We start from the raw sequence: 26,842 nt of genomic DNA, 5'->3' as shown, positions 1-26,842 counted from the left end.
TGTGGTGCTGCGTTAGTGCACAGTGTCCGCGGGGATTGGGTGCCCACAGCCAAGGGACCCGGTGCGGACCTGCCCACCTCCCCCTCCTACCACCCAGGGCTCACCCCCACTCCCAAGCTGGCCCTTTGTCCCACCTTGTGACACGGGTCACAGGTCACCCTTTCCGGGCCTGTCCTGGGCCCATGGGTCACAGGTCACCCCGTCCCCACCACGGCAGACGCCTGACGCTCCCAGCTGCCCCGGCCCCATCAGGCAGCTTGGGCCCCCCCGCCTCCACCCCCAGACCCTTGCTCTGCTGGAGCGCCCCGTACCTTGTAGCCTTGGATGTCTCCATTCTGGCTCTCCAGCGGTGGCGGCTCCCACGTCACATCCAGCTGTGTGGCCGTGGTACCGTGGACAGCCACATTACGGGGCGCCGCAGTGGGCACTGGAGGGCGTGAGAGGTCGTGAGTGAGGGGCACCGTGGGTTGGGGCCCCCGAATCCCCTACGTCCTCTAGTTGGACTTGTGGGGTGGGAGAGGCTGGGGCTGGGAGGGCAGGCGGGCTCACCGGCTTCCCCGACGAAGACTTCCTGGGGGGGGCTCGAGGGCCCCTCCCCCACGGCATTGTACACGCTCATCCGAATCTCATACCGCCGGTGTTGGTTCAGATCTGGGGGAGGGGGGCAGAAGCACAGAGAGGTCACCGCCCTGCAGGGGACAGAGCCAGCACGGAGGGCGGAGTCTGCGAGGACGCATCTGTGACTCTAGCTCCTGCCAGAAGGTTCAGGAAAGACAACGTAGGGACTGGGGTGGCTGGGAGGTGGTCCGGCCCCCCAGGAATGGGGACACGCGACACCTGTGGGTGGCTCAGCCGAGGGTGAGCACACTAGCACTTCTGAGACTCAAAGAGATGCTACTAATATTTGCGCAGGGACAGCTCGTGCGAACCAGTGCTGTTCACCCTGTCCCCACCATGGCAGACGCCTGAAGCTCCCAGCTGCCCCAGCCCCATCGGGCAGCTCTCCCCTCAGGGAAGGGGCTGATTGGACATGCATTCTGGGCTACGGGACGCTAAGTGTTTGCCAAGTTTGGGGGTCCTGGGTGGGGATGCCTGGACGGAAGCTGGGAGACAAGACAGTTGCAGGAAAATGGGCCCTGAAACCTCGGATGGCAATTACCATCCCTGCTTGGCTGGGGGGAGGCTAGAAGGTTCTCCTACCCCTCTCCCTGGGCACCCTGCCCTTCTCCCCTTCCTCGGGGGGGAGTTCTGCCCCTCCGCTGGAATGTGGGTGGGGGAGTCACCCTAATTTAGCCGGCCACACTGCCCGTGTGGGCCACTTGGCTGATGAAGGAAGGGGAAGGACACCATGGTGTCACACTTTGCATCGTACAGAGAACAGGGTCCCTCTGCCCAAGCTCTGGGCCTCAGGGAGAACCACGGACTTTAGAAGGAGAGTGAGACTTGGACCAGACACCCCCCTGGGAACATCCCCAGGTCCCTGGGGGACAGTGGGGGTTCCGCTCACTCCAGAGGTGGGAATCGGCATGGAACACAGAGCCGTGCAGAAAAGTGCCTTCGATGGGAGAGGTGGGCGGCCGTGCCGTGGACGCCCGCCCTTCCCAGCAGCAGACCCAAAGCTCCTCCCACGGACCTCCGGCCATCCCCCGCCGCAGTCCCCCCATGGGGCACAAGACCGGAGCCGCTCCCTCCCCCGTTCTGCACCTGATGGACGCAGGCGTCCCTGGTCACTCTCTACATTTCTGCATGTTTCCAGAAAGTCACGTGCACTTAGGGCGACCCCATTCTTCAAGGGGCCTGAGGAGGGTGCAGCCCTCAGCCTGGGCTCGGGTGTCCTCAGAAGCCCCAGGCTCCCCATCCCCGTGGAAGGCCTGAGCCCCACTTGGGAGCCGCCATGCAGGGACACTTACTGTCCAGCTCGTACTGCGTGAGGCTGGGCCGGCTCAGGTTCCGCACAGCGTACATGGCTACGGGGTGGGAGGCCGAGGGGGCCAGGGGAGACAGCAGACAGAGGAGGTTAGTACACACACCCCGCTCCGCAGAGACCCCGAGGAGAGGGGCAGGTGGGGGGGGTGCTGGGAGCACACAAGCAGACAGAAGGGGTGTCCGGAGGCCTGATGGTCAGTGGGGGGCCCCGGGCAAGAGCGAGAGACCATGTGCACGACGGCAGGGGCGGGGGACGACACAGGGCACCGCGAGCCCCCCGGTGCCCCGCACCCTGAGGACGGCTCTGGGGGATGCCTTGTCCCCACTGGCCCTGGGGGGAGCCCCGGTCCCCAGTCGCTCCCTCGTTGGAGGCGGGACTTTGACAGAACCATCCCCACACCGTGGGGGGTGTTCATTCTCTCCTCTGAACCAGAAACCCTTTTACTACCAGGAACTAGGACCGCATTATCCCCAGGCCTATGAAATCACAACCACGGGCACAGTCTGCCAAAACAGGAAAGAAATCGTGCAAGCTGTCGGATCAGCTACACGGAGTTCTGGGAACATTCCTCTGCCCCGCGTCCATCCATTTCGTGGTCCGCCGATACTCGTTAGATGCCAAGACACGGACGCTTTAGGGGAATTACGCGAGAGCACCCCGCACGCTCTCCGTCTCCTGCCCGCTCAGGGACCCCCGTCCCTGGGTTCCTCTCTCCTGACCACTCCCCGCCCCGCCGCCAGCCGGTCACGGTGGCCATGGCACACAGCATCTGCCACCCCAGCCCTCCAGTCTGTTCCGAGCCGCCGCCTTGGCCCCAGCCACCTGCTTCTCTCGGCGACCGCACCCCTGCCTCTGGTCCTCCACGGCTGGCCATCGCTCTCCTGCCCCAAAGGGCAAGCACGTCATTCCCGGGGCTGTGACTCCCCCTGGGACTCACAGGCCAGATCCAAGGATTGCGGGACAGAACCACCAGCAGGTCGTCAGGATGGGCAGGGTTAGCTCCTGGCCCTTTCCATGGCAGACCCTTTGCTGGGCTTTCCCCTTAGCTTCGGGGGGGTTGACTTGGGATCACCCAACAGGGTCAGCGCCAAGGCCATCTTCTGGGAGGCCTTCCCTGGCACTGGCTCCCCTGGAAAAGGCCTCCAAGGCCGTCATGCCAACCGTCTTGGACATTTATTGTGAGTTTACTTCTGGAGCTCCCCTCCTCCTTGAGCCCGTAAGTTCCGAGAGGGCAGAGGACAGACATCTCTCCTGTTCACTGCCGTGCCTCCAGTGTCCGGCGGCACGCAGAAGGTGCTCAGTGAACACCCAGTGGCTGAACAGGACGGGGGTGGTGGGAAGCAGCACACTCAGGAAAGGGGGGTGGATTTCAGGTCAGGGTGGCTCCAGGAAGCTGAAAGCTTTTGGGCTGGGAGGGGAGTGTACCCGCCCCGCTGTCCCCTGACCCCTGCGGATGCCACTCACAGGTAAGCTCAGCCCACTTGGCCCCCGGGTTGTTGATGCCACGAAGCGTGAAGCCCCTCAGCCCCTCGTACAGCAGCTCCCGGTACCGGATCCGGAAGCCCAGGAGGATGCCGTTGATCTTGTCCTCCGCTGGGGGCTGCAGGGAAGGGAGCGGAGAATGGGGAGGGGCAGGAAACTCTGAGGTTCACCCGCTTCCACTCTGCCCCCCTCTCTCCCTCCCCATGCTGCCTCCTGTGGCCACAGGGCCGAGCCTGAGTGGCCACTGGGAAAAGAAATCAAAAGGACGCTGAGCATTTTTAGTTTAAGAAGCATTTCCAATGAGGTGGTTTCATCTCTGCAATAGTCCCTGCAAGGCAGGGAGAACTGGAATCTCCCTCCGGGCCATTCCCATTCCTGGAGCAGGAGGGGAGGCTCAGAGAGGGTAAGGAATTTGCCCAAGGGCACACAGCACCAGCCTCCCTGGGCTTGGTGACCCACCCTGCCACCTCCCACCTGGCCAGTGTCCCCTGGGGTTCCTAGAGGCCGCCCCTGATCGCTGGAGGCACTGGCCTTGCCCTGCCTTTTATCAGCGTCTCCTTCACTCTCTGCTCCCATCCATGGCCCAGTAGGAGAACAGGATTTAGGAGAAGGTGGAAGCGACTTTTTAAGAGACCGCTTTTTAAAATCCCACTGAAGGGGGTCAGTCTTGTATTAGCTCCTTCACTGTCTCCCTGGCTGCTGCTGGCATCTCCCTGCCCCTTCGCCAGGATGGCCCGGGGCTCTGCCTGCCTTGTCCTGGCTTCTGGCCGCATGAGGTCATTTCCACCGGACGGAGTGTCCTGTTGCCGTGAGGCCTCGGGCTGGGGAGGGGCTGCGGGCCCCTTCTGGTTTCCTCTCAAGGGGTCTCCAGTCAGGGGGCTGCAGTGGACAAACGCCTGCCCCTCTGATCCCAAAAGTGGAGGCAAGGGTTTGCTGCTTTGGGGCCCCTGTGGGTGACCCGCGGAGTCCAGAGGCTGGACCTGAGAGCAGACAGGAGGGTCTCAGGTGGAGACTTGCAGCCTGGTCTCATGCATCTGGTGGACCTCCTCAGACTGCAGCAGGACAACGTGCCTGTCCAGGGACGCGTGGGGGGCTCAGTTGGTGAAGTGTTTCCCTTGGGCTCTGGTCATGATCCCAGGGTCTGGGGATCGGGCCCCACATTGGGCTCCCTGCTCAGCGGGGAGCCTGCTTCTCCCTCTGCCCGCTGCTCCCCCTGCTCATGCTCTCTCTCTAATACATAAAATCTTAAAAAACAAAACAGTGCCCACCAAAGAACAGGCAACGGAGGGAGGAGTGGAGAAAGGGGCTTCTCTCTGCGCCCGGACGGTGGGCAGGATTCATGGGGACTTGGGGGCCCTGAAAGCCCCACGCACTTCTCTGTCCCACGACTAGCAGCTCTGAGGGCATGAAGCCTGACCCTGCCACTTACTAGCTGTGCGACCCGGCCCATTTGTGTCACTTCCCTGAGGACTGGGTCCTGGTCTGCAGGAGGGGACTGGAACAGGGCCTGCCTGAGAGGATTATCTGGAGAGCAGAACGGAGAGGCAGTGCTGTGTGTGTGTGTGTGTGTGTGTGTGTGTGTATGTGTGTGATGCTCCAGCCTTGCTGGTCCCCGCACAGGGGGTGCCTGAGTCCTCCTGGGCTGTGGGCCCCCGCCGGCCTGCTGGCTGCCGGGCCGTACCTGCCATCGGATCAGCACGGAGGTGGTTGTGTGGGGCGTCACCGATACAATGGTGGGTGCTTCGTCGGGCGCTGGGGAGAGAGACAGACAGATGCGTGAGCTCAGGGGGCTGGGGCCTGGGCCCCGGGCCCCCTGGGAGGCCACAGAGAGGAGATTCCTCTGCAAGTGTGGAGGGAGGAGGCCTGGAGCCCTGACCCCAGTCTACATCCAAGAGCCCAGAGCCCCCTCCTCTTTGTCCCTGGAGCCACAGGTCTCTGCGCTGCAGCTGCTAAGGCCCCCCAATGCCCCTTCACTGGCTTTCTGGGTTGGTCACGAGCTTGGGGACAGCAGAGACAGAACACATTAGGATGCTGGGCTTGGCATGGGAGCCCGAACCATGGCAAAGGCCCCCTTGGCCCCAAATTCCTTGGGACTCTGCCCAGGGAGCCAGACACAGGGCCCACTGGGCCCTCCGCCCCTCCCACCTTTGGGGGCCCCGCCCCTCCGAAGAGGGGTCTCCAGTCAGGCGGCTGCAGTGAACAAATGCCTGCCCCTCTGATCCCAAAAGTGGAGACCAGGGTTTGCTGCTTTGGGGCCCCTGTGGGTGACCCGCGGAGTCCAGAGGCTGGACCTGAGAGCATGCCCAGTGCCCCGAAAGTGCCAGTGGGCCAAGAGAAAGAGATCCGAGTGGAGGGGTCACTGACCCGCCTGCAGAGTGGTCAGTGGCTCCGACTCCTCGCTGAACTCGCTGTCCCCAATGTCATTGGTCGCCTTCACGCGGAACTTGTAGGATGTGAACGGCTTGAGCCTGTGGGGTTGAGAAGTTTCAAGGAACAGAGGTACCCCCTAATGCCTCACCCCATTGTCCCTGCTTGGGGAAAGGTGGGGGCAGAGGGCGCTCATCTGTTACACAGATGGGAACGCCAAGGCTCAGAAGCTAGGAGTGTTCCGTCGGGCACCCAGGGCCCAGGGCCTCCGGGGCCTGATGCCAGCCCACGTGTGGCCTCGCTTCCAGCCCCCAGGTGGCCCTGTCTCCATGTCTGCTACCTCACAGGGGCAAGCCGCTGGGAGAGCTCCGACAGCCCTCCCTGTGAGCAAAGTCCTCCCCGGGAAACGCCATCCCTTTCTAGAATTTAGTAAACTTAGCAGGGGTCAAGGTTCTCGAGAGTTCACCAGCACTTCATCTCTATAAGCCTTGTTCCTCTCCGGGCCAAAGTCTTCCTTTTTGATTTACTGGGGGTGGGGGGTGAGGAGGAGAGAATTGCTCAAAACTCTGGGTCACGTCAGCCGGAATATAAAAAAATATGAGCCACTAGGAATTAAATCGAAGCCAGACTTCGGAGCCGGCTCCACTCCCCTGTTGCAGACGGAGAGGGAGGCGCTGTCGGCCGCAGGGATGCCTGAGGAGGGGTGGCGAGGCCCTCCCTGAGGGGCTTCCAGGCTCCAGAAATAGGTAATGAAGAGGCAGCCCTCGAAGGGCTCCCGAGAGCAGGGGCGGCGGGGTGGGGGAGGTTAGGACAGAGCCAGAGGCGGGGTTCTGGCAGGTGCGGACTGGGGAAAACATCTGGGCGTGGGCAGGCTCCAGGAGCATGCTGGAGACCCCCCGACGCCCCCCTCCAGTGCTCCCCTCCACCCCGGGAACCCCTCTGGTGCTATCTGCACTGGGAGGGGTGGAGGGGAGTGCCGGCGGCCCGGGGCCTCACCTGTCCACCACGAAAGCGGAGGCGTTGTGGCTCACAGAGGCCGAGTGCAGCGCCCACCGGCCGCCGGGCAGCTCGCGGGTCTGGACCGTGTAGTAGCGCACGGGGGACAGCCCGTCGCTTCCCGGCTCCCAGGACAGCAGCACGCTGCGCGCCTTCACGTCCTCCTGCTGCACCACCGGCTTGCTGGGGGGCTGGGGCCGGTCTGTGAGGTGGTGGAGGGGGACAGGAGCAGGGGGGTCAGCCAGGAAGGGGGTGGGGGGTGAGCTTTCTCAAGGAAGAGAAGGAGGCGTCTGATACCCACAGCCCTAGCCCCTTTCTGTGCACACAGTCCCGACAGCCGGCACCCATGGCTCCGTGGCTCCTGGTCTGTGACCTGTCCTCAGCTCATTAGAGGCCCAGATGCCCGGGAATTCAGATCTCCTGAGGACAGCCCAAGCTGGTGCTGGCAGTGAGGAGGTCCAAACACCCAGTTCCTTTGGCCCCACCTGCCCAGCGCCAAGACGGGGCCTGTGCAGTCCCCGACAGGGTGGGACGGAGCCCACGCTTCCCTTGGTGGGGCTCCGCCGGATGCCCTGCCCGCCCCGGCCCTGCTGCAGGGGCTCAGACTCGGCACTCGGGCACTTGGGGAGGCTGGGTCTGTGTTACGGGGCCGTCCTGCGCTCTGTAGGGTGTTGGCAGCATTCTGGGTGCCCCCCCACCTGCCGATGCCGGGCGTAGCTCCCTCTTAAGCTGTGACAATTTCCAGTTGACAATTGCTATCTTACTGGTTTTTCCTGGGAACACGGTGTAACGAACCACATTCATAGGAATTGGGGTCTCAGCCCGCTTCAGGGGAGCCGGGCCTTTGGCCTTTGAGCGCAGGGGAGAGGACCGAAGCTGGTCTCACCAACCCTTCAGAAACCCAGCAGCTGAGGCAGAGCGGGATCCTCGGGACGGGGCCTCCCAGCCCGGCTTCTGGAGTCCACCAAGTGCTTGCTGACCCCGACCTCAGAGACTGCAACCCTCCTGCCATTCCAGGGCAGGGCAATGTGGCTCGTAACTGGCTGATCCCCAGGTCCCCGCGAGCACAGGGCAGGCGCACCTGGCTTGGCTGGGACTCCCTCCTCCCCGCTCTGCGCTGGCTGCCCCCCAGGCCTCCCCAGCCCCAGGAAGCGGTCACCTCTCTTCTCGGTGGTCACCACCAAGGCCTCGGCGGCCTCTCCCCAGCCCTTGCGGGTCTGGGCTGTGATGCGGAACAGGTAGACGGACTCTGGCTTGAGGCCGGTGGCCGTGTACTGGCGGGCGCTGGGGGCCAGCACCTCCACGGTGGCCGTGTTGGCCGTGGTGGCGTTGAGCCGGTGGGTGACCTGGTAGGCTGTGGGAAGGAAGGATACGGGCTGTGCTTGGGGGCAGGTCGAAGTCCCTCAACCCCGTGAGCCTTCCCCCGGGGGCCTGCGTGCATGTGCGTGTCTGTGTGTGTGTTAGGGGAGGACCCTTGAATAGGAAAGGATGCTTCTGACCGACAGCGTCCCTCTGTGCCTTGGGTCGGACTGGCTTTGCGGAGTTGGCCAGTGCGCCCTCACCTGGTCACGCTTAGGAATTGCAGCCGAGGTTTACCAGATGGCCAGTCAGGAAAACAGCTAATGAATCATCCTTAAGGAACCTCAACCTTGACCATGCCCTCCCAGTGATATTTCTAGTGGGGGAAATAGGACTCGAAATTCTTCTTGAGAAGAGGTGGACACTTCCTGGGCCTAGTCTGCCTCTGGCCTCCTTTACACGTTATGCCTCCTCCTTCTACCCAGAGTCAGGGCACTGGAGAGGGGAGAGGCTCACCAAGGATGATGCCGTTGGGGGCAGCGGGGGGCTGCCAGATCAGTCGCACGGATGTGGTCCTCACCTCTGGGAAGAGGATGCCCATGGGTGGTCCCGGGACTGGAAGGGACAAAGGAGAAGCAGGTGGCAGCTGCTGCTCAGCCCCTCCCCCCGCCCCCTGGGTCCAGCTCCAGCAGAGCAGGTGGGCGGGCCGTGGGGGAAGGACGCACTCAGCTCCATGACCTCTGTGGAGTGCTGCTCTGTCCCTGACACCTCGGTCCAACATGGGACACAGAGATGCTATCGGTGAGCTTTCTACCCTCAAAAAGAGGCATTATTTGGCAGGAAGCAGAAGGGTAGAGGCTCCAGCTTCCTGCGGCTCAGGGTCCATGTCTGTGCACCTATATGTACATGCTGGGTTGACCTCAGGACTGGGCAAGGGGGCTTTGCCCTTGGTCTCTAATACAGAAGGCGCCGGTCTGACTTCCTTCCACCCATAGGGTGGGATGGGTGGGGGGCTCACTCTGAGCCCGAAACACTCCTTTATGAGGGTCTGCCTGGGCCCGTTCCCCCAACTTGCACCTCCGGACCGATGGATGACTGGGGGAGGGGCAGCTGTTTGGGGCACGTGGATGGAGACCAAGTACCATGTGCCGGGGAGAGGAGGGGAAAGGAACAAGGCACAGGCGATCCTCCCTGGGCACCCTCATCCCAGAGAATCCCCCGAAGTCTGAGACTTCTAAACTTGAACGTGGCCTTCCAGGTCACGGCAGGAGAGTCAAACATACCGAATTTAACAGATCATTAGCTTGATTTACAACTTTAGAATATGTGGACATATGGTGTTTGCGCTTCCTTTTGCGCTTTTGTCCGGACCCCAGCAGTGTTTGTAGTGGGTGGTCAGGGTGTGTGTGTTGGGGAAGGGGAGGGAGCCAGGCTTTGACAGAAGGTTCTGCTGCGGGGATGAATGCCTGCAGCCCTACTGGCATCGCTCTTTTTTGTAAATGAGACCAGGAAGCTCGTGCCCAGGAAAAAGCAAGCCTTTCCCTTGCACAGAGCTTTGCTCCAAGTGAACGTGCCCCAGGCAAACCCAAACTAAAACAGGTGCCAAGTCTCTATTCCGTGCACTTGTCCCAGAGAGCAAGAGACTGAATCCAAAGTCAAACCGTTCTTCCATTTCTTCCTCAGGGAAGCAGAGTCTGGAATGTGTTGGTGGGTTGGTGGCCCTAGGTGACCTGCCCCCAACAGGAGAAGCCTGACACCATGGTTCTGTTCGGGGCAAAGTGTGAGCCCAGAGGAGGCAGGGCCAGGCAGGCAGGAGGAAGGGGAGCTCCCAGCCTCCCCAGGTGCACAGGGATTCAAACTCACCATCATCCAGCGTCCGCTCCAGGATGGGGGGGTGGCTGGGGCTGCCGTCCCCGATGCGTGTAAAGGCCAGCACCTGGACCTCGTAGAGCACGTACTTGCCCAAGCCCGTGAGCTGGGCGCTGCGGGAGGAGTTCCCTTCCACCAGCCAGAACCGGGGCTGGGAATCTGAGTCCTTCTCCTTATATATCACCTGCCAGAGCACAGTGCAGGGGGTGAGGGCCTGTGGTCTGGGTCTTGCCTGCCAGCTCCCTCCCCAAGTCTCACACCCCAAGCGAGGCAGGTGGGAACAGAGCTGGTGGGCCCCAGGCTCCTAGGAGAGGCTTGGCCCCAGGAGGGTGGAGCTTGGGCTCTGGGAGAGCAGGGACACAAAGATGCACTGGGCCATGGAGCTACAGGGTTCCTTAGAGGCCATTTAGCTGGGAAAAACAGGCTCAGAGAGGAGGTGTGACTGGCCCGAGGTCACACAGCCAGTACTGGCAGAGCAGGGATGTCAAGCCACGTCTCCCAATCTGTGGGCCAGGGCTGAACCCTGCGGCTGGGCGCAGCTTTGACAGCGGTTCTAGAAGATGGTGGGAACCAGGCCTACAGACTGAGTGAGGCTGGGACATCCAGCAGGGGCCTCCTGGGGGCGGCGGGGATGGGTGGGAAGGACCTGGGCCTCCTTGGAGGCCCACAGTCCTGACAGAAGATTCCTTGGTTGCTGTGCCACCTGAACACAGATGCTGGGATCCCCTGCGCATCCACTCCAGAAGGTGGAGACTTGGGCCCCAGGGGTCACGGGAAAGGGCAGCTTGGATGCCGACGCAGGTGACCTTGGAGCCGGGACTCACCTTGTAGCCCAGCACGAGCCCATTGCAGTCGGCCTCCGGGATCTCGTTCCAGCGCACGAGCATGCTGCTGGAGGTGGTGGCCAGTGCAGACACGTTAGTGGGGCCAGAGGACGGAACTGAGGGAGAGACAGAGCAGACAGAGGGAGCTCAGGACCCAGCGGGCCCTCCAGGGGAAGGAGGTGTGACACCTGGTCCCCAAGTAGCAAATTATCCTGCAGTGATTCCTGGTGATTCTGGAACATCACAGATGCTGCTTCTGGTTTCAGATAAGCCTCCCCGTTAACCTCTGCCGGACCAATGTGAGGATGAGCCCCCACTTCCTGTCTGCACAGCAGTGATGAGGGGGAGGGGCTGGGATGGGGAGGGACGTCCTTTAAAAGGTGACAGGAAAAAGCCTCAGAGCGGCAAACCACATGTGGGTGCGTGAGGGCTGCCTGAAGGCTGGGGGCTCATGTTCTGTGGGTGACCCTTGCCAGGGTTCCATGAGCTGCTGGTTCTGGTTCTAGAATGTTCTGAGAGCTGATCCGACCTTCCCACCTCCAGTTCTTTCAGCCACTGCTGGGTGTCAGAGTTAAAGGGGAAGCCCAGAAACATGGGCAGTTTGCAGGGAAAGACCTTCTGGCTAACCCGCAGGGGTGGGAATCCCCCAGTCCCCCAACTTTGGGACAGTGGGAAGATACTGGGGGATCCGGCAGAAAGGTCAGGTGCTCCACCAGGATGATGGACACGAATGGGTAAGTGAGCCTGGGCTTATTCTGTACAACAGTTCCAGCCTTTGTGCCCTTGGAAGGCCGTGAGGGCAGAGACAAAGGTGGGGCGATCCCTACTACAGGCTAGCGGGACCCAGGGCAAGGGCCGCAGTACCTGACTCCCGGGTCCTGCCCATCACCGTCTGGCTCCAGGGCCCGCTCCCGATGGCGTTGAAGGCCTGGACCTGGACGCGATACTCTGTCCACTCCTCCAGGTCTTCGATGGTGTACTCACGCTCCACGCGGTCCTGGACCACGTGGCTCAGCGTCTTGCCGTGGCCGTCTGCCCGGCTGTATTTGATCTTGTAGCCCACCGACTCGGGGTTCCCGTTGTATTCCATCTCCGGGAGAGGCTGCGGGAAGGCGGGATGGTACAGCGGCTGTGAGGCCAGGCCCGCCCCGTGTGGGGAACTATCTGGCTCGTGCACCCTCTTCCAGGGAGCCCTACAGGATTACCACACCCACCGTCCAAGCTGTGTGTGCCCATGTGAGTTGCTCTCCCCGAGGAGGGGTTAGATTGTGTGAGTCTGTGATCTGGCGGTTCCCGTCTACCTGCCTGTCTGTGCCAAGCTCCAAGGGGAGGCGGCATCTACGCTTCACTGTGTCCAGGGCAAACTGAGGACCTGGCCAGAGCCGTCAGACTGGGGAGGAGACCCACAAAGCCTGTCTGTCCAACAGGCTGAGGAGCACAGCACCCGTGGCCTTGGCTGTCTCTACCACTTAACTCCCTCGCGTAGGCTGCCAACACACACTCACTTAATTGCTTCTAACATGCCTGTTCCCGGCGCACGCGCGCATGTGGAGAAGCAAGTGTGGGGCACAGCATCTCGGGCTCGGAGGGAACACCCGGCACCGGCGACAGCCCTTCCAGCAGCAGGCCCCAGTCTCTCCTGCTCCACGGTCGGCCTCCCCTTCTAGGAAGTTTCAGCCAAGAGGACAGACAGATTCCCTTCCTCGGCCACTGGGGCTGTGGTTGCTGGCTCCAGGTCATTTGGATGAACCTGGGCAGTGTTGGTAGGCGGTGGGGGTGTGTGCATGTGGCGAGGGGGTGGGGGGGAACCTGTGATCGGGAGCAGGTGTGAGCGGAGCACTCTGCCTTCAGACTCCCTCCGAAGGCCCTTGGCTTTCACCTCTCTGCCATACTGCTTCCCTGCGGGTTCTGAAGGGCCCACGGCCCACAGGCTCCCCGCATTCTGACCCACTTCCTCCGGTTCCTCGGCCTCTGCCTCACTCCCAGCTCACTCGCTGCCTCCGGCCAGCCGCTGCTCCCGCAGACACTTAGTGAAGCCGACCAGAGACCATTAAGACAGAAATCGATGGGCCTGGAGCGCACGCTTCCTTACCTGCCAGGGAAAGGTAACAGGCCGTGCACCATTAGGCGGGTCTGGAGGTGCCTGGGGCCCTGCGCGGGGCACCAACTGCCTTTTTATTTCTCCCCCAGCACCCCCCTCCAGCACGGGGCATCAGTCAGTCTCTATCTAGTCTTTTAGTGTTTGGAAACCTTCAAGTGAGCTGCCAGAGGAAGGCAGGAGCCGGCCCAGAGTGGCTGTGAGGCCGCTGAGCTGTGCCCGGCACCAGCCCCCCGGGAGGGCGCTCAGCATTAGGAACTACCCTTCGTCCCGGGCTGATGGGGCCACGAGCTCCTTCTACCAGGCGTCCGCCTGAGTGAAAGGACCTAAGGGATTTCCAGTCAATCCCACAGCCTGGTGTTTTGCAAATTGTGTTTTGGGCAAGCGGTAAGAGAGCTCATGCGGACACAGAACCCAAATCGTGTGTGGCCAGATTGGCCGGCGAAGTGGGGGTCAGGCAGGCTTTTCCTCGCACGAAGGCCAGGAGCCAGGCTGTGGGGTGCTGTCCCCCACGTTCGCTTGTCTCAGAGTTCCTGTGTGCGCCTCACACCTCTTGGATGACTGCTGCGTGGGGCAGCAGTCGGGACGACGCTGTCCGGCGGGGGACGGCGTCGGGGGGACACGTTCTCTCCTGATCCCGGGAAGATGGGGCGGCCGTGTGCTCAAGGGTTAGGACTGCGGATTCTGGGAGGCCAGACCTCCCCAGGGTGGGAAACGGAGCCCTGCTATTAAGTAGAGGGTGGGGGAGGACGTTGGTGGGGGTGGGTGGGACTTGGGCCAGCGATCTGACCGCTCTCTGCCTCAGTTTCCCCATCTGTGAAGCAGGAGCTCAGGATCACTCTGCTGTGACAAGCCGGTGGAGAGGGATCCAGGCCGGACTTCGAATACAGCGCTCAGCATTGCGCCTGCCAGGAGGAAGCCCTCAGGGTGGGCAGGGTTGCTTGGGGTAACGGCCCTCAACCAGCAATCCTGACCCGTGGGGGTGGTCTCCTGCACCTGTGTCACCACCTCAGACGTGATCCCTCGCTCTCGGACTTGGTGTAGGGGACCACTCCCACCTGAACCCCAGGCCCACCACTTGGGAGCTGTGTGGCCATGGGCGAGTTCCTGACTCCTCTGACCCTCAGTTTCCTTAGCTGTAAACTGGGTCTCGATGTGCCCTTTGCAGGGTGACTGGGAGGATAAATGGAAGATATATGTAAAACGCCTTGCTCACTGAACAGTGTCTTCTAGCTCCTTCTCACAAAAGGCTTTTATTCTTTTGGCCGAGACTGAGTATGAGACACCTTAAAGGTGCTGGGTGTAAAGAGAAGCGAAGGGAGCTGCGGGTGCTCTGGTGGCCCCCCTCTTTGATGTGGTCCCCCGGGGACAATGACCGTGGTAGGGTGACGAGGACCAAGGAGCCATCGCAGCCCCACTGCCCTCGTGGGGGCCTCACCATCCAGCGGAGCCACAGGCTGGTCTCACTTGCCGTGCGCAGGGTCACGTTGGCGGGGGCCATGTCAGGGGGTGCCTGGAGGGTCTGGATCTTTCTAGAAGGCTGGCTGGGGGGGCTGGTGCCCACGATGTTCACCTGGCGCATTCGGAAGCTGGGGTGGGGGAAGGGAGCGAGCAAAGTTGATGAGGGCGGGACCCCAGGGCCAAAGCCCGGCCGGGTCTGGGCAGCCCCCGCATCCGGCCCTGTTACCTGTAGTAGGTGAAGGGGTTGAGCTCAGGCACCTCCATGGAGCGAGCGTCCGGCTCGTTGGTGAGCTGGTGAACCAGCAGCCACTCCTCTCCCTCCCCGACCACGCCTACCTGGAAAAGGGAGACACTCTTAGACCTGCTCGGCTTGTGGGGCTGAGATGTTCTGGGCCCCAGGTTCTCGCAGGTGAAGTTCTGCCCACGGAAGGTCTTGGTTCCATCCCAGGGCTCACCCGGCGGGCCCCAAATGGGGTCACCACCTTTCCAGGCCCTGAAGCATGACTTAAAAGCATGAGCCCAGGCCACCTTGCAACACAAGCTGCTGGAATGCTTCCTAGAAACCCACCCCAGGGCCCTGCCCTAGACCTAGCCCATCAGAAACCCTGGGGTTGGTACCCAGGAATCTGGGTATTTAATGAGCTCCCAGGTGGAGCCAATGCGGAGACTCACCACTTACGGGGTGTGGGCCGCAGCGATGTATTTCTGCAGGCCGGCCAGTCCGTACCTGACCCACAGGACTGGTGTGTGGGTGCGTGTGCACACGTGTGTAAATGTGTGTGTGCACGCACGCTCACGTGTGCGCACGTGTGTGCTCGCATGTGTGCATGTACATATGTGCATGCACAGGGCTCAGTGAAGCAGAAGCAGACCTGGGAACGGTGGGCATTTTCGGTGTATCTGGCCATCTGACAGCTGCATATTTAAAACCCCACCACACATGTGGTTGGCTCTCAAGGGCAGGGGTGTGCCCAAGGCCAAGGGAGCAGGCTGCGTGGGCTGCGGGTCCCCTGGCATCAGGGTTTACCTGGGCCTCCACCAGCCAGCGGGAGATGGAGGTTTTCCCGTCGTAGCCCGGCTTGAACTGCAAGGTCACGGAGCGGGGGCCGATGTTGGAGATGCCCAGGTTGGTGGGGGCCCCGGGGAGTTCTGCAACACAGGGTGGGAAAGGAGATCCGCTGAGGACAGGGTCCTTCCACATGGACTAGGCCTCCGGACTGGGGGCTGTGTGTCACCCTTTTCTAGAAGCCTGGTGGGAGGAGCTGGGCCGAGGCTTTGTCCTCTGACAGTCTCCTTCCTTCCACGGCTGTGTGTGTCCTGACCAGGCGCCCGAGGCAGGGTGGGGGCTGGGAGGGCCCCCAGAGCCACAGGGAGGCTGACTGGGCCGGGGAATGGGGGCTGGGCATGCAAGGGCTTCCCGACAGAATCTTCTCTCCATCCACACGCACGGCCCCCTCTCAGCCCTCCCAAACCCGATAATGGCTGAGCAAGATCAGGAGGAGGCGGGTGGAGGAGGCCGCCCCTAATTTCTGCCCGGGAACCTTCGGATTCAGGAGGAACAGAAAGAGTATAGGCTCTGGAAGTCAGACTGTCTTGGGCTGGCCTCTAACCTCACTGCTTCCACGCTGTGTGTCTTTGGGCTCGTCACCTAACCTTTCTGAGCCGTAGCGTCCTCCTCGGTCGAACGGCGATGGTACTATCACCCACCTCAGGGCTGCTGTGAGGACTAACTGAACTGATGCAGATACAGCACTTGGCTCGAGGCACAATCATGTGTTGGTGTTTTCAATCAGGTGCGGTCGCCCGAATCAGCTCTGGGATCTCAGTTGTCTCAGGAGCGGGGTGGGGGGGCAGGTTGAGGGATTCTGGCTGGGTCCCATAGGCATAGACTTACAGACCCAGCCTAGTCCACCTTCCACAGATACAGATGGGGAAACTGAGGCACAGAGGGGCGACTCTGACTTGCTCAAGATCGCAAAGCTCGGCAGAAGCAGGGCTGAGACTAGAGCTCAGCTCGTTCTTCCTACCAGGTTCTCAGATGATTCCCACCTTAGGCTACCCCTTTCCCAACCAACGCTTCCACCGGCAGGGATCCCGCTTGGACTTTCTGGGCGACAGTGAGAATTCTTCCCCTGCATCAGAGAGAGCATGGCTCCATGTGGAACCTGGTGTGGGACAGGACTGGATGAGACGGGGATGGGGAGGTGTCCTCTGGGGGACTCTGCTTTTCTGAGAGCCACAGGAGGAAGCAGCAGGAACCCCACCCAGCCTCCATCCAGAGACCTGGGGTCATGAGATGTAAGCCTGCTCTGGGGGGAGCGCAAGAGACCATGGACCCAAGGCAGAGCAGAGCTCTGGGGGAGGAAAGCCAGAGTTCCTGAGCAAAAAGGAAGCCTCTTAGTCAGGAGGAGGACCCCAAGAGGCCAGAAGTCCTGCCCTGCGAGCGGGCACCCACCTGGAGGCACCCCAGAGGAGATGGTTGACGCAGACACCTGGCCCTGGCCCTTGGCGGTCATGGCGGCCACCTCGATGGTGTAGGTGGTGAGTGCGGTGAGGCCCGTGACGCGGTACTCCAGGGTCACGTTGGGTAGGTAGTGGGTCACGCGGGTGTTGGTTCGGTTGTACTCCTCCCAGGATATCCGGTACCCTAGGGAGAGCCCCCAGTGGTGGCGTGAGCTTGGTGGGACCAAATGCTGGCTTTGGCCTTTCCGCACTGCTTGGGCTGGGAGCAGTGGGGCCATGGGAGCTGGGAACCTCGTCTCTGGGGCCCCAGGTTTAACTTGGGTGGGATGACCCTGTTGGGTGGGGACCGTAGGACAGAGTGAGACTTACGGCAGCTGCTTGAGGCCTGTGGTGGAGGCCCGGGGACGTGCTACAGAGCAGAGGGGCGGAGAACCTCCCCTGAGTACTTTCTAAGAAAGATTGGCCTTCTGGGAGGTTCTGGATGAACACCGGTCAGCAGGACATCAGGATGGACTGGACGACCTTGTCCTCTCACCCCTGGGGCTCAGGAACGCCCCCCTGTAACCCTTACCTGTGAGGATGCCATTCTTCTCTCCCGGCTCTTGCCAGCTGACCTTCAGGGACGTGTCCAGGATTTCACTGAAGCTCAGGTGTCCCACAGGACCCGGCACTGTACCCCAAAAGGACCCCCCCCACCAATGCACATTAGAGCTAGCGAGAGACCACTGTCTGCAGGACAGCCCGCGTGCTCCAGGGGCACCCCAGGACGGAAGACAAGGCCGGGATCGCCCCGGACCTGGAGCGCTCAGCCTGGTTCTCGGGGGGGGGGGGGTGGCGGCTGCGGACGGGGGCAGGGACGGCAGGGGTGGGGTGGTACCTACCGTCCTCATGGGTGCGCACCAGCTGGGGGGTGCTCCGAGGCCCGTCGCCGGGAGTGGTGAAGCAGAGAACGGAGGTGAAGTACTCGGTGAACTTCTTCAGGCCAGACACGAAACCCACGTGGATGCTGTCTTGGAAGTTGGGCCGGGCAGTCACCATGGTAACCTCCTCTTCCTGCTCCGGCTCCCAAGCAATCAGCTGGGGAGAGACCAGCAACTCAGGCAGGGCAGCAAGAATGTTCCAGAAGAGGCCGAGGGCTCTCCCGTAGTCCGGGCCGATGGACAGAGCCCAGCTTCCTCGGGTTCCCTAAAGCTTTCTCTGTCTGGGCTGGACCGGGTTTCCCTCGGAGCTTCCCCACAGAGCTGCCACTTCCACCAGTGCTTTCAACGTGTTCCAAGCTGGAATTTCAGTCTGAGACCCGACCTGGAGGTGGGGTGTCGGCGAGGAAAGCCTGGTCTGGGGACAGCGCGGCTTTTCTGCCTGACTTCCGTGCCGCACACCCCACCTGGGACGCACCCGCTTCCCGCCTCCCCTTCCTTCTCTTCTTGATCTGTGCCCTCACACTCCTGCTTTCTGGGCCCTTCATCTGTCTCCAACAATGACAGCTGGTCTCAGAGAGTTCCTCGTTCATTTGAAGTTGATTAACTAGCAATTAATGGTGAAAAGCAACACTTGATGAGTTTTAATAAGCACGGGTATTTATAGATATAAAACAATAGCAGGCTGATGTCTCCTGATTAACTCGCCCCTATAACAATGCTTCAGCCTCTCCTTTTTCGTGGCTACGTGTTTATAAAGGATGTTTGGAAATTTAATTGGTATTGTGAAAAGATAGAGCCTATAGCAAGTTAATTAGACACTAATTAGACCCTAAAAATACTAATCAGAAATACTAAGTGGCATTTAATAAGTATGTTAAATATCTCCTTATTTTGGTTATCTTGTTTCAGAGCAATTAAATTGCCGAACTTCTTTGGAGTAGATTAAGAAACAAGTTTAATGTTTTAATTTAATTTAATTAATGTAAATTTGAATTAATTACGCCAATAGAATTAATTGTGTGGTCTGTTCCCCAGCAAGTGCAAAATCTGGGTAAATATTATTTTATTGGGTTTAGGCCAATTATAATCACTACCATTATTACAGGAATAAAGGACAAAGAACATCTTTACAGGTGCCTTAAAATACGATCACTGGGAATTGGCTCCAAAAATGACCCCAGAAATGCACAGGGTTGTGTGGTTTCCTGAATGACGACTTCTTCGTCTTATGGCTCCAGGCCTGAAGCCCAAGATGGCAGAGGGCGGCCTTGAAACAGTTACTCTGGGATGACAGCCCCTTGTCATTCTCTAGCTGTGTCTGCAGAGGAGGAGGCCCAGTGTTAAGAGGTCTCTCCCCCAGGCCAGGAAGACTACAGACTTGCCTTCTGCACCTCCTGTTCCCTGAAAGGAGATGGGTTCAGGGCAGCCCAGGGCTACCGCCGGACGAGCTCATACTCTGCGTCAGGCACTGGGGTAAGTCTGTCGCCCGCCAGCCCCACCGCATCCTCACAGTGGGGACTGGATGGACGTCACTGCCCTGTGCTGTTGCGGGAAGGGAACTGAGGACCACAGAGACTGAGGCCTGGCTGGTGCACACGGTGCTGTCAGAGGCTGGCTTCAGATCTGTGGGCCTCCCTCCCGCCCTGCAGATCCCGGATGAAGGCCTCTGCCTCCCGAGGTACACACGGCTCCCAGGTGAGTGTCGGAGTTCCTCTTTGCTGTCTGCATCTCTGATCTTGTCACTCAGGCTCCATGTTCATTTACGCTATTGGGCCATTAGTCTTGGAGTCAAGGCAGACTAGAGCGTTGTGAGCATGGCTGGGGGGTGTGGGTGCCCATGGGCTTGGGGAACAGCACCAGGTCGAGGATCCTGGCCCTCTGCTTTGGAAAGCAGAGGAGAGGAAGAAGAACAGAACCCAGCTCTCTTCCTTACTGTGTGACCCTGGGAAAGTCACCCAGCCTCTCTGAGCCTCAGGCTATTATCAGGGACGGCTTGAGCTGCCTTGCTGACTGCTGGGAGGAGAGATGAAGTGATGTGCCTTTTGTTTCTGACGGAGGCTATGTGTTATGGGGATGAGAGGGTAGGGGGGGTATATGCAGCCTGCCAGCTGCTGGAGGAAAGGAAAAAGTAGAGGAAATTCTCTCCTTCCTTCTCCTTTTGTCTTTCCCCCATCTCTGTCTCTTTGCATGTGACATTCTGGAAGGATAGACAGGATATTAACAACAGTGGTTACCAGGAGTAAGGAGAGTTCCGGAACATTCTGGAAGGATAGGCAGGATATTAACAACAGTGGTTACCAGGATTGGGGAGAGTTCTGGAACATTCTGGAAGGATAGGCAGGAAATTAACAACAGTGGTTACCAGGAGAGAGGAGAGTTTCGGGGTTGGGTGGGTGGGACAGGCAGATGAGGAACTAGAGTGCAATGGAGGATTCCTGCTACACATTTATCTTTTTACTTTCGTTGGTTTTTGAATCATATAAATATGTTTCCTGTTTAAAAAATTAAATTAAAAGAATTTTTAAAAATCATGGAAGGATTTGGCAGTAGCAGGGACATTATATATACATTTATCCATTGATCCAGCAATCTCCTTTCTATGAATCTATTCCAAAGCGAAATGTGAAGAATATGAAAAGATAGATGCATAAAGATATCCACTGCAGAGATGTTCATTAGAGTAAAAGTCTGGAAACAACCCAAATGTCACTGCTGGGGAGCTGCCTGACCAAACTGGAAATGTAACGTGGAAACCAAACGTGGAAAGCCATGCCACGGAATCCAACACAGATGTTGACAAGGAAACCAGAATCTCTATATTCCTACGGCGCAATCCCCGGGATATAATGCAAATAAAGAAGCAAGATGGAGAAAATGTAGAGTGTCCTTTATCGAAGAAGGGGGGGGGGAACACACATTTATACATGTTTGCATTTGCTTATGTTCAAGAAATGAAAGGAACAACCAAACCAACCAAACAAAAAGAAATCAAACCTATGGGGGAGGGAAAGGAGCATTCAGGCTGATTTTCTGAACGTACTTTGTATATCTAACTTTGGAACCACGGAACTATGTTCCATAATTATAGAACAAAATTAAATTAAAAAATCAATCCCTAAAAATCGAAACCAAAATGAAACAAATCGACCCAGCGCTGTATTGAGCTGTAGCAAACTTACACAGAGAGAAACTATTTCTGGAGACTTTGTAGCCCAGGCAGGGGAAAGACGTCCCCAGCGGGATACGCCCCAGGAACAGAAAGCGCTGCAAATCACCTGCCACGATCTTTGGTCCTCAGCGTGGTGGGATGACTGTTCTGAGACGGTTGTGGGTGTTTTGGGGATAAAGTAGGCAGGTAATTACGTTGGTGTTGTAGGAACTGGATTTTCGGTATGGAGGACAGAGAGACAAAGACCTATAAGATGATTAAAGAGCTTATAGTCCTGAAATTGAATTGAAGTATCTGTATGTGTCTTATCTGAAGAGGAGGAGGAGGAGAAGCATTTCCGAGCTGTCCATTACCAGAGCCTAGAAATGGCTCCAGCGTTAGCTGGTGTTAAGGAGAGCCTTCAGGGCCTAGGCTGTGGTATCTGTCATTTCCCACCAAAAAGAACAAGATTGCCTGAAGTCACGGCTGATCCCAGGGACACACGGGGCAGGAACTGGAGACAGCTTGAACCATCCTATCAGCCTACTGGGGCTCCGTTAAAAGGATTCAGCAACCAAAGAGGCCAACGCTGGGCCCATCTGACATCAACACGAATAATGACAGCCATGGTTGAAACCTACCAGATGAGTTAACAATGCTTGAGTACATAATAATTTACCAACAATTAAACAAAAAAAAATGTCCTCCTCTCCCCCATCCAAATTCACCTGTCACTTTAGAAGATGCTAAGGAATGGCATTCATGACTCTGAAAATTGGTAGGTGATGGAGAAGGACAGAGTTTTGACCAGGATATTCCTAGATGAACGGAACCTTCAGGTAAGCAAAGAGTTGGTAAGGGGAAATTTCTTTTTACTGGAAAACATTTCTGCTAATACATCAAGGAGAAATTATAATATCTGACCGTCTCCCTTTTGCAGCCCTACTGAAATAACAGGTCACACAGGGTGGTCGGTGGTTACCACACGATAGTAAGAGAGATAGCCAGACCTTAGGCCTTCCGATGTAAGGGCACAGCACCATTTAGGAAACAAAATTTGGGGGGAAAAAAACCACAAAATCACTAAACCTGAATTTGATCAAGCCTCTAGTTTTAAGTTCCAATTTGCTGCGAACATAGCATTCACAGGTCCGTGTTAAATGACCCCACAGAGAGGCAATCGGCAAAATCCAGGCTGTGGAAAATTCTATAGGGCAAATGATCACGTTTCTTGACTAGATAAATTACAAGAAAAAGAGAGTGAGAAAGGAGAGAGAGAGAGAGGCTCTCTAGATCAGCTGAGACCCAAAGGAACACTGAACCAGTTGCTGTCGTGAAGACCTCATTGGGATCCTGAAGGAAATACAGCCACTAGTCAAAGAAATCAGGGCTGATGGCATATTCGATGACATCAAGGGGACCGGTGACATTTTTAGGCCCGATGATGACAGTGTGGGTACTGGGGTTGTGTCTGAAACAGAGGCTTTATGATACTTCTTGGCCTAACTGTTTATGGAGAAATGATACGGGGCCTGGGATTTGCTCAACCATATTCCAGGGCAGAGTCGGAGGGTCGGGGAACAGGCAGAACACGTTTGGCCACGAGCTGGGAATTGTTAACGCTGGGATGCGTTAGGGTCTTCTAAAGTTATTACTGTTTTCCCTCTACTTTGGGAGATGTCTGAACATTTTTAACAATTCCAAGGTTTGGGGTTGCGGGGGAGTCCGTTCTCACTGGAGGAATGTAAAAGGCCACGCACTGCTGTTTTCTCCCTGTGACGCTGAAGGCCGGGGCAGCAAGAAACAAAATCCCTGCTTGAATCCATTTGTATTTAGAAAAAAAAAAATTAAGGCATAGTTATTATTTTATAGTTAAATCGTAGGACACCTTTAAAAAAATTTTTATCTGCCTATTTATTTAGAAAAAGAGAGAGAGCATGTGAGTGAGCAGGGGGAGGGACAGGGGAGAGGAAGAGAGAGAATCCTTTACGCAGGCTCTCTGCTGAACCCACGACCCTGAGATCACGACCTGAGCCGAAATCAAGAGTCAGATGCTTCCCTGACGGAGCCCCCCAGGGGTCCTGACACATTTTCTTTTTAAAGCAAGAGATGTAGGCGCTGAAGTTTGAATCTGAGCTTCGCAGTTGCTCTGGCTTTGAACAAGTTACTTGCCTCTCGTGCCTCAGTTTCCTCCTCTGTGAAATGGATTGAGGAGACGACTTCCTTCTTCTGAGAGAAGAATGCAAGGCAGGCCAAGCCATCCTACGCACAAAATCCCTGGGCTGTTCATGCCCATGGATGTTTTTAAGGACAAGCCATGGGTGCTGGGCACGAGGCAGACCTGGAAATCATGCGGGGTCCCGCAGCCTCCTCCTGCTCTGTCCGGGTCATGGCCCTGATGGTCCTGCCTACGTGGCCCGCCAGGAGCCACCTGCCTTAGAAGTCTGCAGCCTGGCCCCATCCTCCCCACCCCCAGTTTGTGAAAGAAAACTTAGAATTGGCAGCAAGAAGCTAATTGTTCCCAGCTCAGCTCCTCTGCTTCTCAGCACTGTGCGAGCCTCCTCTTCCCTATCCTGCCTCCCCCCAGAGTCCCAATTAGGAGGCTTTCGGGCCAGCCAGCCAGCCAGCCGGTGTTCAGCAGCAGCCCCCTGCCCTGGGACAGCCCTGCTCGGCCCTGGCACCCTGTCTTCCCCGGAGCGAGAGGGCCGTAGCAGGCCCGTACCCGGCTCTAGACCGTCCCTCCTTTATTTGCAACACCAGCAGAAAATTCTCGGGGTGATTTGCTCTCCGTCCCTTTCTGCCCAAGCCACCCTTTTCTCTTGGGAATAACGGCTAAGGCTGCGAGTCCTAGAAATCATCTGGACTGTCCTGCACGTGCAGTCATGGAGCAGAGTGGGTGCAGGAGCCTTCTGGAAGTGTCGGTGGTCATCACAAGTCCCCGGATCCCTGGGCTCCAAGCCAGAGGCCACGGGGTTTCTCTTTCATGGCCTGCTTCCCGTGGCACACCCCTCCCACCTCTGGAGCGGGCTGACCGCCTCCTCCTACCTGTCCCAAGCTGCACACGGCGCGCTAGGCGATCTGTCTTCTGTTCTTTTACAGGGGGCTGGCAGGGTGCTCCCTGCGGGGTGGGAGCAGAGACCTGGGCATGGGAGCAAGGTCCGGGATCTCGGAGGGGAGGGCTGAGATGTCCTGACTTGTGCGGTTATAATGACAGCAGATTCACAGCTGCCCCAAGACCCCCACCCACGTTACCAATACCAGGATTGAATGACACCTGCTACCATTACTGCTAAGCTCATTGTCACACGCGGACCTGTGTCTCCCCAATTCCCCAAACTCCCATGTTGAAGTCCTAACCCCCAGGGCTTCAGGAGGGGACTGTATTCAGACAGAGGGTCTTTAAAGAGGCAGTGAAGTTAACATGAGGTCAGTAAGGGGGTCGCAGTCCAGTGGGAGTGGCGTCCTTTCAAGAAGAGGCTGGGATGCACGCAGAGGAGGGACCACGCGTGGACACCGGGAGAAGGTGGCACCTATGCACCAAGGATGGTGGTCTCGGAGGGAATCAGCCCTGCCCAGACCTGGATCTCAGACTTCCAGCCTCCGCAAGTGGGAGAACAAAGATTTTTGTTGTTGGAGTCGCCTGGACGGTGGCACCTGGTTAGGGCCCCCGGCTCGGGCAAACATGTCTCTGCAAGGCACTTCCATGCGTGTCACTGAGCCCAGTGAGTTACAGATATCGTCTCATTCAGTCCTGATGCGCCCCTAAGCAGTAGGCCTGAGTATCGTCCTCACGCACACATGAGGGGAGGGGAGGTTATTCTGGTTTTCCTGCATCTAGAACAGAGCCTATAGGAAGGCTCGACAAACAGGAAGGAGCAGGTCAGACAGATTGTAGGATGTGTCTAGGGAGCTGGTGAGAGGCAGAGCCAGAGCCTGGATTCTAGCCCGCATCTGTCATGGTCCCAGTCCCGTGCCCTTAACCACACTCTCTGCGGGGTCAAGTGCAGCCCAAGGACATGTGTGGGTCTAGGAGAGCCACAGCTTGGCAGGAAGAAGCAGATTCTGGATTTTCTGGGGCCGCGGCTATGCCCAGGTGTTCCTAAGCCTGAGACAAATGTGGTTTGCTTATAGTCCAATCTTCCCGAGAAAGCTCCTCTGCACGGGGTCACAGGCTGGGCAGTATCCTGGCCCCCTCACAGCCTGGAAGGGGCCTGAGAGCAAGCCCGTGTGCCCTTCACCTTGATCACGTGTCGTCTGCTTGGCTTGAACCAATGATTTCAGAAGCACAGAGGTCCCTCCCCTCCTCCCGGCTCCTCGGCCTGCGGTCTCCCTCAGAGAATCCCCAGCCCTCCTCCGGGGGCCGTGGGGAGGCCTCACGTACCTTGTAGCCCTGGTTGATGCCATTGATGAACTGGGGGCTGGGGGCATTCCAGGTGAAGCGGATGGTCGTGGAGTTGGTGGCTTCTGCGTGCACATTGCCAGGAGGGACGGTGGGGACTGAGGAGAGCAGAGGGGCAGGGAGGGGATGGTAGAGAGGGTGGAGTCAGTCTTGGGCATTAAGCAGAGAAATAACAAAGGCAGGGGTCTGCTCTGCCCCGCCCTCTCCCGCTTTGCGTTATGGACTCGAGGCACCCTCTTTCTCTTGATGAGTCTGGGTGTCAGTACACTCGCCTGACCCACTCATGGGGTACAGACAAACAGAAGTGATGGATGGGAACGTGCTTGGGGAAGGTCGTTCTGCACAACCCTCGAAGCCAGCTGTTTCATGATCCAGGTGACGTGGACCCTGAAGAAGGTCCCCGTACCCCCGAAGCCTCTGCCTTCCTCATGCTCCCCGACAACTCCCCTGCCCCTCGGCACCCTCCTGCCCTACGGGGTAGCCAGGCACAGCGGGCAATAGCTCAGGGGGATACAGGCGCCATGGCCGAGGCGGGACTGGACTGGTCCAGGACTGACAGGCATGGGCCAGGGAGGGAGAGAGAGAAGCACCAGCTCCTCCACAGTCACGATCCCCACCCACCTCCCTGCAGTGTCCACTCGGCGACTTTGCTGCTGTAGACGCCCAGACCGGCGCTGTTGTAGGCGGCCACCTCGATCTCGTAGTTGGTCCAGATGATGAGGTCCTCCAGCAGCAGATTGTTGACGTCAGCGTCTGTGATGTTCTTAAACTGGTACCCGACGGGCAGCCCGGCCAGGCAGTATCTAAGGGGAGGGAGGAAGGCAGGGGGTTGTGGGCTGGAGACAGTCTGCTGGGCACATGCCCAGGAAACCACGTGTGATGGTGCGAATGTTCCATATGCTGTCCAATATGGCCGTCCAACATGGCAGCCACTCTTGGGCGTGGCTGCTGAGCCCTTGAAATGTGGTTGGTGTAGCTGGGAACGTGGGTTGTATTTAAATTAAATAACCACAGGAGACCAACGGCTATCTCCCTGTACAGCACAGGTCTAGAGGACGTGTCTGTTCTATTTGATGGGTTTGGACACTGGAGAGATTAGCTAACCATGGAAGCTAAGAGTTTCTGGGCAGACCACACTGGTCTCACCTAGGAGGGGTCATCGATGGAGAGCCATGTCCAAAGGCTGGGCTCACTTTCTTTGTCCCTCCAAAGGAGTGCCTCCCTCTTTTGACAGTCACTGATTTAGGTGGAGAGAACAAACTTGAGCTACCTACTCTACCAATTTCTACTGGAAAAAGAACACATAATAATACAGAAGTGGGTCTGTATGGACAAAGTCTGGGGGGATGGTTAGATCATCGGAGAACCACAACCCAAACGTTATTGGAAAATTAGAGGCTCCAGCTTATTTTGATGTGTTACAAGACCCTGTAACAATGGTCCTCAGTGGCTTATCATGCATCAGAAATACCCAGAGGGCTTGCAGAAATCCAGGTTGCTGGGCCCACTTCTAAGTTTTCCATGATCAGGTGTAGGACTTGAGAGTTTGCAGTCAAATTGAGGCTGCTGTTGGTCTAGGGAACACCCTT

The 26,842-nt window shown here is 58.2% G+C and overlaps 1 protein-coding gene across 2 annotated transcripts in view; it reads right to left on the bottom strand.

Moving 5' to 3' along the window:
* SDK2 (sidekick cell adhesion molecule 2) overlaps nt 1–26,842 on the bottom strand; it is a 246,015-nt gene that overhangs the window by 29,385 nt on the left and 189,788 nt on the right. The window contains exons 17-36 of one of the 2 annotated variants that reach the window (XM_059148912.1): nt 25,875–26,056; nt 25,236–25,351; nt 17,668–17,863; nt 17,358–17,456; nt 16,779–16,970; nt 15,351–15,472; nt 14,550–14,659; nt 14,301–14,451; nt 11,629–11,866; nt 10,765–10,880; nt 9,935–10,124; nt 8,588–8,686; nt 7,932–8,126; nt 6,773–6,974; nt 5,774–5,877; nt 5,091–5,161; nt 3,392–3,527; nt 1,911–1,967; nt 550–651; nt 312–427 (exon numbers count right to left, since the gene is read on the bottom strand). In XM_059148912.1, coding sequence (XP_059004895.1) covers nt 312–427; nt 550–651; nt 1,911–1,967; nt 3,392–3,527; nt 5,091–5,161; nt 5,774–5,877; nt 6,773–6,974; nt 7,932–8,126; nt 8,588–8,686; nt 9,935–10,124; nt 10,765–10,880; nt 11,629–11,866; nt 14,301–14,451; nt 14,550–14,659; nt 15,351–15,472; nt 16,779–16,970; nt 17,358–17,456; nt 17,668–17,863; nt 25,236–25,351; nt 25,875–26,056 — 2,794 coding nt within the window. The remainder of the gene's footprint in view (nt 1–311; nt 428–549; nt 652–1,910; nt 1,968–3,391; nt 3,528–5,090; nt 5,162–5,773; nt 5,878–6,772; nt 6,975–7,931; nt 8,127–8,587; nt 8,687–9,934; nt 10,125–10,764; nt 10,881–11,628; nt 11,867–14,300; nt 14,452–14,549; nt 14,660–15,350; nt 15,473–16,778; nt 16,971–17,357; nt 17,457–17,667; nt 17,864–25,235; nt 25,352–25,874; nt 26,057–26,842) is intronic. The other variant, XM_059148913.1, reaches the window with a different exon arrangement.

The sequence above is a fragment of the Mustela lutreola genome, chromosome 15 (assembly GCF_030435805.1).
Source record: "Mustela lutreola isolate mMusLut2 chromosome 15, mMusLut2.pri, whole genome shotgun sequence".
NCBI classification, from domain to species: Eukaryota; Metazoa; Chordata; class Mammalia; order Carnivora; family Mustelidae; genus Mustela; species Mustela lutreola.
This window is presented reverse-complemented; position numbering and strand designations above follow the sequence as displayed.